The sequence below is a fragment of the Lolium rigidum genome, chromosome 6, assembly GCF_022539505.1.
Source record: "Lolium rigidum isolate FL_2022 chromosome 6, APGP_CSIRO_Lrig_0.1, whole genome shotgun sequence".
NCBI lineage: Eukaryota > Viridiplantae > Streptophyta > Magnoliopsida > Poales > Poaceae > Lolium > Lolium rigidum.
Genome location: NC_061513.1, coordinates 103152873 through 103168350, shown reverse-complemented (window position 1 = coordinate 103168350; position 15478 = coordinate 103152873). Strand labels below are relative to the sequence as shown.

Genomic DNA, 15478 nt, shown 5'->3' with positions numbered 1-15478 from the left:
TTAAATTAAACCATCCAAGGCAGAAATTAAATTTTCAAATTCAGCCAGAACAGTATATGCTTAAGTCTTTAGTGAGCGTTACATGTAGAGGAATAAAAGAGTGCAGGGAAAAATAAGCACACCAATTAATCCACCAAGATTTGTCCGTCTCGGTTCTCAACTATGCAGCCTGTATACAATCAACAGTGGTGGCTGCCAAAACTGGCAGACAGTTCAGCACCAAAGCATAAAATTTGCCAGTCTTGCACCAAAAAGGAAGAGCATCTTAGAGCATCTCCATTGCTCGACCACATAGCAGTTCACAGCCCCTCCTTCAACGTCCAAACGGCGGACTGGACTGAGCTCACAGCTTCATCATTCCGATTCCAGAAGAGAACACTTGAGAACTGATTTATCACTTCATCACGAACTCTTGGAGAAACATGGAAGTCTCGGTCTGCATGTCTAATAGAACAGTTGATTTACCTGGTCAAGACCTATCGCCACACACACAAGCTGCATCTCTCTTCCAAATACATGTAACAGGTCGAGGCGCTATCCCAGCAAGTACGGAGCATCGGAATTAGTGGCGGTGTTATGTACAGTGGTATGTACAACTTCTTAGCAAGACATCAAATCTCAAAACCACCATTCAATTGCACAGATAATGATGGCCTTCCAATGTTGTTAAGGGGTGTTTCCAATGTGACTACTACTCCAGAACTACCCACTTGTCCATTCCACTTTGATCGCCCAATCTGACATGTACAGAATCGGTTTAGAGAACAATCCAGTTTACTTACAAATGAACTACTCCCTCCGTATAAAAATAGGTGTCTCAACTTTATCTAGATACGGATATATCTGTAATTAAAGTGCATCTAGATACATCCGTATCTAGACAAAAGTGAGACACCTATTTTTAGACAGAGATAGAACAATATTACCAAAAAGATCAAGCAGAGGAATTATGCAATAAGGAGAACTTACAGAAAGAGCAGTAAAAGCTGATGGATGTCTTGAGCAAGATACACCACACATCACATTCAGTTCCTCCTTTAATGAATGGATAACCTCTGCACGTACCCCAGGATCACTTCCTCCAAATGTAGGACATAAACTGTAGAACCAGATGCAGTAGATATAAAGAAAAGTTAAGACAACAAAATTGCAATGATGTGCAGGCATATAGGCTGAACAATGACAGTCTATGGTGATTTGTCTCTTGAGGGTAAGGATAATAAAATAGAATTGTATACCCAGAGGCCCAAATTAACAGATCTCTTGACAACACAATCTAGCATAGAAAAGATATCTTATGGTCCAGAAGGTCAGCGTCATTCACCCACAAAATTAGCATATATTTGTATTCTATAGTGAGGAAAGAAACATAGCAGTAATCCAAGGGCGTGAATCATCATCATCTCTACAGCTACAATAGGTCGACCAAATATTTACCAAAACTTTATCATCGGCAAGGAAAGGTCCCACCGCCATCGGCAGAGCTAACATAGGCATTAGCTACTCCATTTTTTAAAATGAAATGGCACATGCTTTTAGCATATTATCAATAAATAGAGTGGAGAAACTAGACCTATTGTAAAACAATTGGCATTCTTATTTTACTCAATTAATTATAAAATGATAGGTTAAAAGGAAGCAAGAAAAAGCTCCATAATTATTCAAATGCTTTTAGTGAATTACCTGACTTGTACGCTGGGCCTCACCATAAGACCAGATCTTTTCCATGCTAAGGCTTGTGTAACTCCAAGTGAAAGAGATTTGTCAGGCCATTGAAACATAGGAGTGAACCTTGTGCCGCGTTTATTCTTCAAAATAGACAAAAAGAAGAGTAAGATCAAAGAATAACAACAAGCAAAACTAGTCTTGACCAATACTGAATGAATACAATAAAAGTGAACTAAGATTGAAGTTGGTTCAGAAGAACATACAAAGATCATTGCAACAGAATATATCATACTCCCTCCAATCAAAAATTTAGGACAGATGACTTTTCAGTTTCCTTTTGACAACAGTTATGGTATACAACAAAATTTGTAGAAGGACAAATGGCATGAAAGCATCTTGCAAGACAAATACAACAATGTTATTTGCATGCCCAGCCTGCGTGCTTCCCCACAAGTTAGTGGTCGAAGATATAAAACGTTTGGCTATACACATATTTATGCGTCTTATATTTTGAATGGGAGCACATACTAGATCCTGTGTCATCAGACAAAAACAACTACCAGAATAAGACAAGATGGTCATGTGTGTGCAACTCCCTGTATGATAAAACGAACCCAGTATAAAGAACATGAACTGACGGACAGCTTGTAGGCAAAGCTCCCAACTCATTGGCATAGATAATTGTCTTACAGAACACACAGTAATATCTATGAAAATTCATAACTGCTAATGACAGGAATAAGTTGGAAATACTGACCTTGCAAGAATAGCTCATCCTTGTTTCTCCTGGAAATTTCCCATGAGCTTGAAGCAACCCACCAAATAATGGAACAAAACCACTAGCTGTTATTCCCTCTCCAGCAACGTAGGTTACTTGCCCATTAGGGAACTGTACATCCATGAAGGACTGTAACAAAAACAATTTCATTTTATTAGACAGACCCAACATTTGAACAACGAACATCACTACTAAGATAAATGTCTGTTGATAAATTTGGGAACAACTTTACAAGTTACAACGTTGTGAATAGCCAAGTAAGACAGATAAGCCAATGCATTCCTTACCAAACCTATTGACCACAAAAAATAAATGCTAGCAGACTAATAGCGCAGAAATATTGCTCCAATGGTACCTAAATTGAATAAATATCTAAATATTCAACTGCTGACTTTTTAAGCAAATAGCAAGGGAATGTGCAATTCCTGCAATCAAAGAACAGTGGCAGCATACATGCTTCGTCCCACAACTAAATTTAATCAATACCATTAGTACTAGACAATGGCTATATACATAAAAAGCTCACCCAACAAATAACAGCATATGAGAAAATTGTATTACCCAGAAAATTCAATAAAAACAACATGTTCATACTTACACAGGCTATAGGATTTAGACACATCATCGACATCATTAGCCATCTCCTCTGCTTCGACCAAATAGCTGGGCAGAGGGAATGCACTCCATTCTGCATATGAACCCCGTTTTCAGTAACGATTCAGGAAAACATAGTACAGATAATGAACGAATGGGTATAACATGCTGGGAGAAGGCAACAGAAAGGATGTAAGTACCTTGCGATCATAACCATACCAAAGCAGGTGTTGCTTTGACAGATGAACAGGCAATAGGAGGGTAGAGTCACGAACAAATAGCAAAGGCCCCAACTGAACAAGGTAGAGGGGTGAACTATCGTTTCCAGAAGTTGAACCGCTACGTGATGCCTCTAGCCTCCAGAGGTCTCCACGTGCAACAACAGAACTCTCAACGTCGTGGTTCCTGGTGCTGTATGTCGCTGACATATTTACGGTGCCCTGAATGTTAATCAAGAGAAGAGCCAAGTATTATGTTTTGCCATATTGGTATAATAGATGGCATGTGACATGAACTAGCAGGGACAATAAGATTCTCGTAATTCCAACAGATCTATTTGAACTAAATTTGAAGCTTCAGCTTACGTATGCTAATCGTGACTGTAACTTTAATTGACAAAAAGTACTTGGTACAGAATCATGTTTACAAGTTGAGGTGACATATTAACCGCAAAAGAATTGAAACATGCGACGAGAATAGCCAGTTAGGCCACACAAGTGAGCTACAGAGAGCTGTAAAGCGAGAACCAAACGCGGAAGACAAAGAATGCTCTTTAACAGAATAACAATTCAGTATTTTGGTTAAGGACTGCATAAACTAGCAGGTATAATAAGATGCCCAGAATTCCAACGAAATCAAACACATCTGAAGATTTAGCTCCCTTGCTCTAATCACGGTTGTAACTTCAATTGACTACTAAAAGGTACTTGGTACAAAATCATGCCTACAAGTTGAGGTGCCATATTATTAGCCCAAAAGAGCTGAAACACATGACGAGAAGATCTAATTAGGCCACAATTCAGTTAAAGTGACATGTAAAGCAAGAACCAGTACGGAAGAAGAGCAATATAGGATGCCCATAATTCCAACGAAATTGAACGCGTCTACATCTGAAGGTTTAGCTCACGTACTCGAATCACGATAGAATCTTTAACAGGATAAAAAGTAGTTGCTAAAATATCATGTCTACAAGTTGAGGTGCCACATCATGTCTACAAGTTGAGGTGCCATATCAAGCCCAGAATAGATGAAACATGTGACAAGAACAACTAGTTAGGCCAGGATTCAGTTAAAGTGACATGTAAAGCCCGAAGCAATATGGAAGCCAAAGAAGGGTAGCAGGGACAATAAGATGGCCATAATTCCAAGGAGATCAAACGCATCTAAATCTGAAGGTTTAGCTCATGTACTCCGGCTGTATCTTTAATGGACTAAAAAGTAGTTGGTACAAAATCATGTCTGCAAGTTGAGGTGCCATATAATCCCCGAAAGAGGTGAAACACGTGGTGATGAGAGTAGCGAATTAGGCCAGAGCTCAGTTGAAGAGACATGTAAAACAAGCAACAACAATACGGGAGGCAAAGAGCAGCTTCATCGCTAATAGAACTGCAATCTAGTACTGCTACTTTGGTGGGGAGTGAACCTAAAGTAAGGCTGTGGCGCAAAATTGAGCGCAAATCCATATGTACAGATACAGTATAAGCAGGAGCTGTGGATGATATGGTACCTTGGACTTCTTAAAGTTTCCGAGGGTTCCGATTTCGCAGCCATACCCGTCGTCATCCTCGTCCAAGTCGTCCCCGTTGGTAGAACCGCTGACGGTCGACGCGGCGGCGCTTCCGGTGGCCGCGGCCGCCGCGGCGGCGGCGGCCTCGAGCGGGCACCTGTCGACGGTTCTATCGACGGCCATGCCGTCGCCGGCGGGGGCGGGGGGAGAAGGCAGGTTGCTGCCGCGGGCCCCCCGGATCTGGGCGGGGCCGAGGAAGGGCACGGGCAGGCGGCGCACGGCGTGCTGCACGGCCCCGCCGACGGAGGTGCCGATCTCGACGCCGGCCTGGCCGAGCCTGCCGCCGATGTCGATGACGGACGCGACGGCGACGGCGGCGGCGGGGAAGACGTCCTTGCCGCGGCGGGCGGCGCCGACGGGGAGGTCGAGGTCGAAGGGCATCATCGTCCGCTTGTGCGGGGCGGGCGGCCACGGGAACTGCGGCGGCGCGGCTTGGAGGAGGCCCGTGAAGCCCTGCGCGAGGCGGTCCGCGATGTCCTGGCCGTGGCGCTGCACGCCCTCCCACGCCTCGAAGGAGATCTCCATGGGGGAGGCGAGGGTTCCGGCGGGATGGATTTGGATTTGGGTAGAGGTGGAGGAGGAGGCAAATGGAGGTGGGGAATGGGGAAAGGGGAGGGAAGAGAGAGGACGCCGACGCGTTGATTGTGATGATAATAATAGTGCTAGTGGTCGGGATTGGTGCGGTGAGGTGGGGGAAGGGAAGGGGATAATGGCTTGACCTGGTCGACGTGGATCCAGGTGCACGATGGTCGATGGGATCACGGGCACCGATTCGGCCGCGTGGCCTCGCCCCGCCGCTTCGGCTCACCGCGGCGGAGCGGATAAGAACGACCACGGCCGCGCCGCGACGAATCCGGGCACGCAAGCGCCAGCAGCCGGGACCTGCTCCCGCTTCTCGGCTCGGTTGGGAAGGAAAAGGTCTATCCGCTCCGTGAAATTGTGTTGTCGGCGCGTACGTCTACATCCCCGGTTAGTTTTGTAGCTCCTCACTTTGTTGTCTCATAAATGCGGAATATTCTTCAGTGGGAAGCGACGTTCCCATCGACAATGGCGCCTGTGGTGATTTCGTCAATCTCAAGACCCGCCGGATCACTTCTTCGATGCAGTATCTTGAAGGTGCTCATAGGGGTAGGGTGTGCGTGCGTGCGTTCATAGGGGTGAGTGTGTGCGCGTATGTATGAGCGCCTTTGATTGTACTGTGTTTCGCAAAAAAAAAAGTTTCTTTTCGTTTCGCAGAGATATCAGTTCCGTGTATTTGGTTGCATGGTCTGTACCAAAAGCAGACTATCTATGGGAGTGCCGTTTTGGCACCCGGGAGCATATGCTCCCGGTTTTTAAACATCGTTTTAAATGTATTTTTAAAATGTTGAAAAATTTGAATATAAAATTTAGTGGATACATCTTGAAATTTTACACGTTCAGAAAGTGGTTTCACAGAGAACCGACATTTTGAGTGTCATTTGTAAAAAAGACAATTTTTTATGTAAAAAAACGTTGTGTACGAGACGTTTGATTTGTCTTTTTTATACAAGTCAAAAAAAAAGGTCGATTTTTCGCAAGACTTGTTGTGTGCACGTAAAATGTTGATACATAAGTAAGAAATTTTTTGTTTGATTTTTTTTGAACATTTGAAAATGTTTTCCGGTGGCAGGAGCATATGCTCCCATGTGTCGAATTGAATTTCTCACTATTTGGTTGGTTGTCACTTCAACTGGCATACAGTAACATCTTGACAAGTACTGAGGTTACAAGTATGATTAGAACATCTTAGAGCACTTCCACTCGCGTCCCCAAACCGTCCCCCAAAGGGATTTTAGACGCGCCGGACAAAAGAAATTCCCAGCCGCGTCCTCCAAACCCGTTTTTGTCCGGCGCGGCCCGATACGGTGTCCGGCGCCCCGAGCCCGTCCCCGCCCACAGGAGACGCTCCGGGCACGCCGGACACAACGAAAAGCGAGGCGGGGAGTGGTGAGGTCGACGCGTCAGCGACTCATTCAAGTTTGGACCTAACCGTCGCCTACCTTGCGGTGGAAGTTATTCGCGCGCAGTGACACACGACCAAAGCGTCGCAGCTTTGCCTTAATGGCGACGGAGGGGCAGGCGAGACGTCTCGTCGGTGCTGCGCAGCCTCCACGCGTCGTCGACGTTCGCACAAAATCATGTCTTGAAATTTCTGGTGTTCAAAAGCTTGATTGTTGATTCATTGTCTTGCATGTATACCCAGCGAAACTAATGATTTCCTCTCTCAATTTAAATAATACAGGCTTGGCACTATTAATTGGCATTTAGCCACCGGGTCAGATAGTGAATGGGCTGGTCTCCATGATACAGGTTTGTCTCTCTCAATTTACATTTATGAGAAGTTATTTTCCTTCTGGTGCTCAAAAGCTTGATTGTTGATTCATTTTCTTGCGTGTACACCCAACGTAATTAATTATTTGCTCTCTCTCAATTTACACAATACAGGCTTGGCTCTCTCAATTGACATTTAGCTGCTGGACCAGATGGTGAATGGGCCTGGTCTCCGTGATACAGGTTTGGCTCTCTCTCAGTTTACATTATGTGAACTTGCTTTGCTTTCAGAATAATGATTTTATCCATTTGGTTTCACCAAAGTACATGCTATTTTTTTATCACTGTCTAATAAATTATGTAAGTGGATCAGAGTGATTTATTAATTTTGGATCAGTGTGGCCTGCACTTATTTTCTAATTCACAGGCGGGGTATTTTTCTGAAATATGTATGTTGTTTTATGTCTTCTAAATGCCAGTGTAACCAATATTTCGAGCCGTGCTTTTTTTTTCTGCTGTTATCCATTGGCCTTCGAATTTATAGCTGGCTAGGATCTTTTCAGATCTTAGGTGTTGCATAGGGAGTTGATATCTTAAATCGGTTTTCATTATTGGAACTTCCAGGATTCACATACCAGAGAATAATTATGGCTATTTACATTTGTTACATTTTCTGTTCTCAGATATTGGGTTTCAACTTTGCATGTGGACCTAAAAGATTAAATTGATTTGCGCTAGTGGGAGTAGTCATCCACATATAGACCGATATGACACATAAACTACTATTTTCTATTTCAAAAATTAGTTGAGTATGAAGCAACATATGTGTTGTTGATCCATAGACTCCTATTATGTTCATTCATTTTGTGGTGAGTTGCTACACTGTATGCCAGAAATATGTGTATTGCATACTTGTCTGCATTAGTTAATTTTTACTCGGGATTTCTTACTCTTAAAGTGATACAAGTTATGCCTTGGTCCCTACTGTTGCCTTTTGTGAGGCAATAATTTGACTCTAGCCAATCATGGGGGTTTCCTATATTATTCCATTAACAGACCTTATTATCTTCTTGGGAAGACTAATTTGTGTTAGTTCACCACTTAATGTTTTACTTCCTTTTTACATGCTAGGTTGCTACATCTCTATAAAGAGGAAAAGTGAGGATTTGGTAGCTCTTCTGTGAGTTTTGGGGTGTTTTGCTACAATTCAGCTTGCTTGGGTAGTGGCAGGCTGCTCACTTAATAATGCACAGGAAACCTATTTTTTCTAGAATCCATTGACATGCCATCTGAATGAATAATAAGTAAATAGCTAGGTGCTGAAAAAGATTCTAGAGTTTGTCGATACACAAATGTGCTCCGGTGATTTTACAGATTGCTGTTAATTAGTGCAACTTGGATAAACTGGTATATATCATATTGACTACATCTAATATTTATGTATGGCGATGTGATAGAAAGAATCAGAAGTAGCTCAGTCATGTGAGGTTTTGCATCAGGGGTATTCCTATATAGTTGACATGGTGTCGGAATGAATAAGTAGATAGCTAGATTTGAAGCACAATAGCCAAAATTTAAACTGTGCCACCTTGGGGCAGAGCAACAACTCAGGAAGCAGATAGTGAGGCGGACGGCTATGCCCGAACACCGCCCTACCCCTACCACATGCTTGCTGCCTTGCAGGTAACTCACTTGGTCTTGTGCCTTAATCCAATTTATGTCAGTCTAAGTCATGTGTTAGCCTGCACAAGTAGCGTGGATCAGAGTGATAGATTTGAAGTGAAGAATGCTTATACTAGAGTTTGAAATAGATTTGTATCTCTTAGATCATCTGAGATACTTCATGCTAACCATAAAATGGTCAGCTGTACAGTAATGCATGCAGGTGAGTTTGGCAGCGTCATACAAGATGGTGCTCATGCAATGCGGGTTGTGGCCACAGTTGTTGCAGTTTCCACTGGCGGCATGCCTCGCTGTGTTTAGATTAAAATCTTCCAACCACGGTGCATCTAGGTAATATATTCTGCTACTACCATGGTTACAGATCATCAAGATTTATCTTCTTGGTGCAAGTCTAATTTGTTGATCCCCTGATGGAGAGAAACCTGAACTGTCATAATTTACCTTAGAGAACTTAGGTGTACCAGTAAAGTGCTTTTGACATGAACTAAACAGTGATGATTTATTTTAAGTGACACTATTAAATATGAATTCACTACATAGATAACTAAAATTTACTTTGATAGTATTTTCGCGCTCTAATTGCTCTTCTACTGATTTTCTATGACAACCATATTTTTGGCCTTCAAGATTTTCTGTGAAGCATGGACATGAGCAGAAAATCAGATGTTCCACAATGTATGCAACATTTCAAGGCGCTTATCTTCATTCATGAATGGTGTTGAGTTGCATTTCCTGCTCCTTATATGTGCTCTTTCATTCATTAACTTATCCACTGTTCTTCTCTGTCAATGGATGGTGTTATTCATTAATTACTGCCCGGTATCAAGTGTGTTGTACCCTGTAGTGCCAAAATTCTGTATACAAAGTCCATAGGTTCATCTTTAAGTATTGCAAGCTTAACAAAGAATCCATGAATCAAGATTCTAATCACAGTGCACTGCACATGAATAAATATGAGCATTTCATACTTTTGATGCCCTGCGTATAGATGTATCATCAATGCGACCGGCAGGTTCAAAGTACATATTCTAGCTTGTATGCGATACTAATCTGGTGAAAATGTACTCATCTTCAATATCATCTTTCCACTGTTTGGTGCAAGGTTATAATTTGGGAATATTTTTTCTTATCTAATTTTTATACAAAATTAGATGTGAGCTTTGCGGGATGCATACTCTATGAGCTGTGTAAAGTAACATGTTTGGTTTTTTCCATCTATAAATATTTGCTAAAACTGGGAGTACTTCTAGCACATGGGCTCCATTTGTAGTTTTTGGGTTCTCAGCAAGTTATCGAGGAGGTGTTAGCAAATTATGAGAATATAATTGATCTTGCTGGCTAAAAGGTGAGTCTTGTGCATTTCATAACAATACTTTTCACTCTGGATAAATATTGCTCATTTATTTTTTTACTTATTGTTTTATTCTTCTTTGCCTTGTGTGAATTTTGTCCTAGGCCGATTGAGTTTGTTAACTGAATTCCATGGACTATCACATTATGGAAATACTTTCATATTTGTTTAATAATGGTCACTTGCTAAGACTTTTTCTTTTACCATGACATACATTTAAAATATTGCTCCTGGTTTCCTGACTTATGGCCTATATATATTTCAAATTTTTTTTGTTTTGCTTATGATATGTGTTTTGATCTGAACAGGGGTTAGCACCAGCATGGCCATCGACTCCTCTCATCCTTTGTCTCACTGGCATCTCTGCCCGTTGGCCTCCTGGTATTGGTGAGGACACTCAGAAGGTGGCAGAACGTGATTAAGCAAATGGTCTTTGTGTTCTTAATGTGCAGAACTCTCGTTATTATCTTATCCGGAAGCGCTCTCATATAGTCAGTGTCAAATGATCAAAACCTCGCTTCAGCCACCGGATCTATTTGTATTTGTTAGTTGTAACTTGTTTTTTGTGTGATTTCACATTCCTTACTAATTAGGACAACTCACTAAGTGTGTACAATCTTTGCCATGTAATATCGACCTTAATTTTATACTGAGACGAGTGTTCGTAATAGGTTGCCTTTCGTTTTGATGCCGTGGGTTTATTCATATTTATGAAAACCTGGAGTTGCGGTAGTGGAGTGCCTCTACTGGCAGTGTTGCTGAGTGTACTTAAACAGTCATCCAAGCCTTGTGAGCATTCAGGAGGTACTACCTTGGAAAATAAAGGGAAGAAACAGTCAAATGTATCCATAAGGTTAGCTTGTGGTTTATGATTTATTTGAGAGTTTGCAAGAGGTGATTTCTCTGTTCCGCTTCTCGGCAAACATTCTTTGTTCTACTTAATATGTGGTTCGCTTGCAGAAAATAGGTGATTATTGCATTTATACCTATTACAATACCATTTGTGTTTTCCTGGACCAAGCTCAAAGACAAACATAGAGTACCGGGATGGGGCCTCTGAAATTGCCTGGGGCGGCCGCCCTGCCTGCCCCACCCTAGGGCCGGCCCTGGCTGGTCCTCTTAAAGGTGATGAAGTAGCCAACCCTACGATCGTGAATAACGGCAAAGGCTGCATAACCCTGGTTGAGGACGGCTTGCTACCCACCACTTGATGCCCCCACTGCATCCAATGTATGTCCTGAGAGTGATCTTCGATGGTACCGACCCGAAGTACAACTTGAAGGCCATAGGGCTTGGTAGCATCCGCACCTGAGGTTCGGAGATCACCTTCATCAAGTGTTGTGGGAAGGCATGGTCATGGAAGTGTCCAACGTTTGGTGGCCTTCCTCTAGGCTTTTTCTCGACCCCTCCTAAATAGGAAAGCCGAGCTGCATAGCCTGCACACACACACACACACATAAAATCGGAATTAGAAGCACATACATTGGTACAGCTAGGGCGACTGGAACCAGAATGAATGCACAAAATGTTCTTGTACAAAGCTTATGGCCCAATCACACAAACTCTATGATTATGAAGTACCATGGGTTAATATTGGCTTAGGCAAAATAAAGCGGATGAGAATGAAGAACAATACAAATTGTGCCTCAACAAAGTCCAATTTGATTGCACGTAGGACAGGGTACTATAGGACAATCCCGTGCAATAAAAATCATTGGCTTATAGATAATAGTCGCCAAGCAATGGACTTCAACAAGATGGTGCCTCATACTAACACTGTCACACAAGGCAAAAGCACTCTCAAGAGACCTAGTCAAGTGCAGAAGTAATGCGGTTGTAGACATGAAAAGGTATATGGATAACCCCTTGCCTTGGATCACATGGTGCCACATAATTTAATCAACCGCCATTGGAAGAAAACTGATACAAAATGAGCATATTTAGGAGCCTCATACTTAGTGCACACACAAAATCAAAGAGGGACTCCTACAAGATCAAGTAGTATGTACTAGGAATGTGTTTGTGCACGCCCTCGAACACATAGTACTACAAATTGTAATCATCGGCATAAGCATGATATGAAAGCCTCATACGAACATTGGACAACCAAACCAAAGGAATGATGCTAACACCAACGTATCAAGATCTTTTTAAAGTTGCTAGTAGCCGTCATCAGGTGTGCTGGTGTGCGGCCTCACCGCTGCGGAGAGGGCCCTTTTCCCCATCGAGCCCCTCACCTCCGCTGAGGAGCACACCCATGTCGTGCGGTGGAATGCCCCGCAGATTCGTGGGCGTGACCGGTACACAATTCATGAGGTCGAGCGGTCGCCTTCGCTTGTGGTCGCGGAGAGCTCACGCGCCGCCGTGAGGCGGGCTCCCACATCACCACCACCGCTGATACACGAGGAGGAGGACAACGAGGCCGTCTTGGCTGGGACTTTGTTGAGCGCAACTCAAACGAGGAGCGGGGGCTACGACAGATGAATCGCCGCTCTCTCGTCACCAACCGCCGCCACGACAGGGACAGCATAGCGCACACAGGGATTTCATATGAGTTGTGATCTATGCATGACGTAGAACTAATGTGAGTTTTATGATTTATTATCTATCTATCCGCCAGTTCATCCCTGACTTTTGGTGTAAAGAATTTTTTTAAAAAAATCACAGTTTTCTTTATTGTTTCTATTTTGCCAGACGATTTTGCAAACCTCAAAACCATTTTTCGTTTGCCCTTATAGGCATTTTAAGGAGACGAATTTTACTGCACAGTATGTGCTAAACTTGCTCTAAAGCTCTCGGCCGTGTCCTTTTGCTCGTTTTGGGTTCCGGCTTGAGGGCCTGAGCTAAAAGTTTGGAAAACACTTGGTTTCAGTCGGCCGATCATAGCAGGAAAATCGGTCGTGGGCCCGGCAACCTCCCGCGCGGGGCGCCACCACGTGCTACGCAGAAACGTCCAGCCGCGCCACCTACGTGATTCGCAGAACCTCCAGCCGAGCGCAGAGGCCGGATTAACACATGCATACACTTCGTCTGTGTACGAGTATTTTTTATCCATTGATGCATGCACATCAGCACATGCACGTCCCATCAGCTAGTGCAACTGCTAGCTACCTTCCACGTAGCTGAAATTTTATTGAACTATTGTAATAAATAGATAATATTTTTGTTGGATTTTATTGTTGATTATTGTTGTAAACAATTTTTTATTAGATTTCTTGTTGCCAATATTAAAGTGAATATTTTGTTGTAATCGTTTGAGACTTTTGTAAACATAATTAGTGATTTTTTGTTGTAATTTGATCTATAGCAAATTAATTGTTTCTTAACCACTTTAAACTATTTTGCAAACATATAGATTTTTTTTGTTGCAATAGTATGTGATTTTTGGTGAATTCGTTGGCGACTTTTGTTGTAAATCAATTTGCGGCAAAAAAAATGTTGGTTTAACCACTTTATTGTAATTTTATTTTTTGATAAATTTTATGGTGCTTTTGTTGTAATAGTATATATTTTTTGGACATGGGGTAATAATTTTTGTTGTAAAACTCTCTGCCTAGAGGTAAATGATCGCGGTGGCATATTTATTGTAAATATCGGAAAGTTCAGAACCAAAGATGATATACCCTTTCGTTTCTGTAGAGAAGCTCGGTACTGCGGGTTAATTTTCATAGAAACGGAGGGGAAGAATGTAAAAGCAAGCTTATGCTGATTTCAGACGTTGGATCTTGATCCGATGGAGGGTATACAACCGATTTTGGGTTGGCCGGTCGGCCGACCGACGCGTAGCGTCACCCTAAAAGTTTGTAGTCGTGTTTCAAAACAAAAGTTTGTAGACGTGGTCGTGGAGAGCTGCCGTGTTTGGCTCGGAATCCCACCGGATCTGGCAGGCAATTTGGTACCTGTCACGCGTAGTCCGTGCAAAGCTCTCAGCCTCGCCGGAATTAGGAGCGCGTATTGTCGTTTCATGCCCGTTTCGCGCACGTGACGCCATGGCCCATGGCCTGTACGTGCACGTACCCGTATGTGCACCGCTTCCTTATTAGCTCCTGGTGGCTGATCGCAGTGGACAGATCAACTTTGTCCAGAAAGAACCCTTTGTAATTTTCTTTTTTTTTCTGGACTTTTCTGTAAGATCGTGGATTTAATAATATCATCTCCTTTTTTTGCCCGCAAGAAAAACTAAGGGCCTGTTTGGTTCCCAGCCACACTTTGCCAAGCCAAAATTTGGCAATTTGGCATATGTTTGGTTCTTGCCACACTTTAGAGCTGCCACACATCACTATCCATATGGCCCACTTATCATAGAGTGAATTTTTGCCAACTTTTGCCACACTTTGTGGCTTCCAAAATCCTAGCCACACTTTTGTGGCTGCCACACTTACCAAAATTAGGCTTGGCAAAGTGTGGCTGGGAACCAAACAGGCCCTAAGTCATTCGTTCAAAAAAAAAAAAAAAAAAAAACTAAGTCATGAAAGCATAAACTCCGTTGCTTCTTGATCAGCTCTCATTAAGTGCGGATGGGAAAGGAGCTACCGTGCGCGATTAAGTGCGATCTAAGCAAAATCAGCAATGATCCTTTGGCTAAGGCGACGTCGACGCGGCGCTTCCTGTTTTGCGCTGCAGTTGGTCGAGAGAGAGACCCAGATAACCTAACCTAATGTCGACCGAAGATAATGGATCTTTATTCTGCGATGGACGTTGACTAGTTAGATGGCATGGCTACTTTGTTTTCTTGTAGAGCCAAATGAGCTTACAGGGCGCGGCTCCTAACGCATAAACAAAGGTTCACGTCTGATGCCATCGACTACTAAACATATATTTAACGCGATCGTGATTACTTAACAAAGAGAAGGATAGAACGCAACCAAATTTATTAAAGTTCGGTCGCTTTCTCTCCCTCTAGTCACTGGCAATGCTGCTGCCAAATACGGGACCGAATACTCACCGGCTACGGAACGGCATACTTTTTTTTTGTCTATCTTTTGGACAATGTGTTGCATCATTTCGCGCGTTCTTTTTCTGTGAGATACTTTGGTTTACCATTTTCGGTGTGGCGTCTTAAGCTTGTGGATTTCTAACCATTAGAAGACAAAATGGCATTAAAAGCTTGTTAGGCCGGAGTTGGAAGATCTTCTTCCCCCTCCGACGGAACAAGTGGTGTACCATCTTACTCCTCCGATCATCCTCTCGAGTTGCCTCAACAACATGAACAAATTGAAAAGAGACGAATGGCATGGTTCTAATGGAAGGGCACAACTACGATTTGCACTACAGGAATAGCGCAAGGCGCCAACGGCGGAAACACTCGGCGTAGCCACATTGGGTC

The 15478-nt window shown here is 42.9% G+C and overlaps 1 protein-coding gene across 1 annotated transcript; it reads right to left on the bottom strand.

Moving 5' to 3' along the window:
* On the bottom strand, positions 1-5430 carry LOC124665779. The gene is made up of 7 exons (XM_047203157.1): positions 4767-5430; positions 3241-3480; positions 3045-3134; positions 2426-2575; positions 1684-1808; positions 970-1099; positions 1-737 (listed from the first exon to the last, which is right to left on the bottom strand). Exons 1-7 carry the CDS (start codon positions 5349-5351, stop codon positions 612-614), a joined length of 1446 nt encoding a protein of 481 aa, XP_047059113.1. The 5' UTR covers positions 5352-5430; the 3' UTR covers positions 1-611.
* Positions 5431-15478: the final 10048 nt, after the last annotated feature.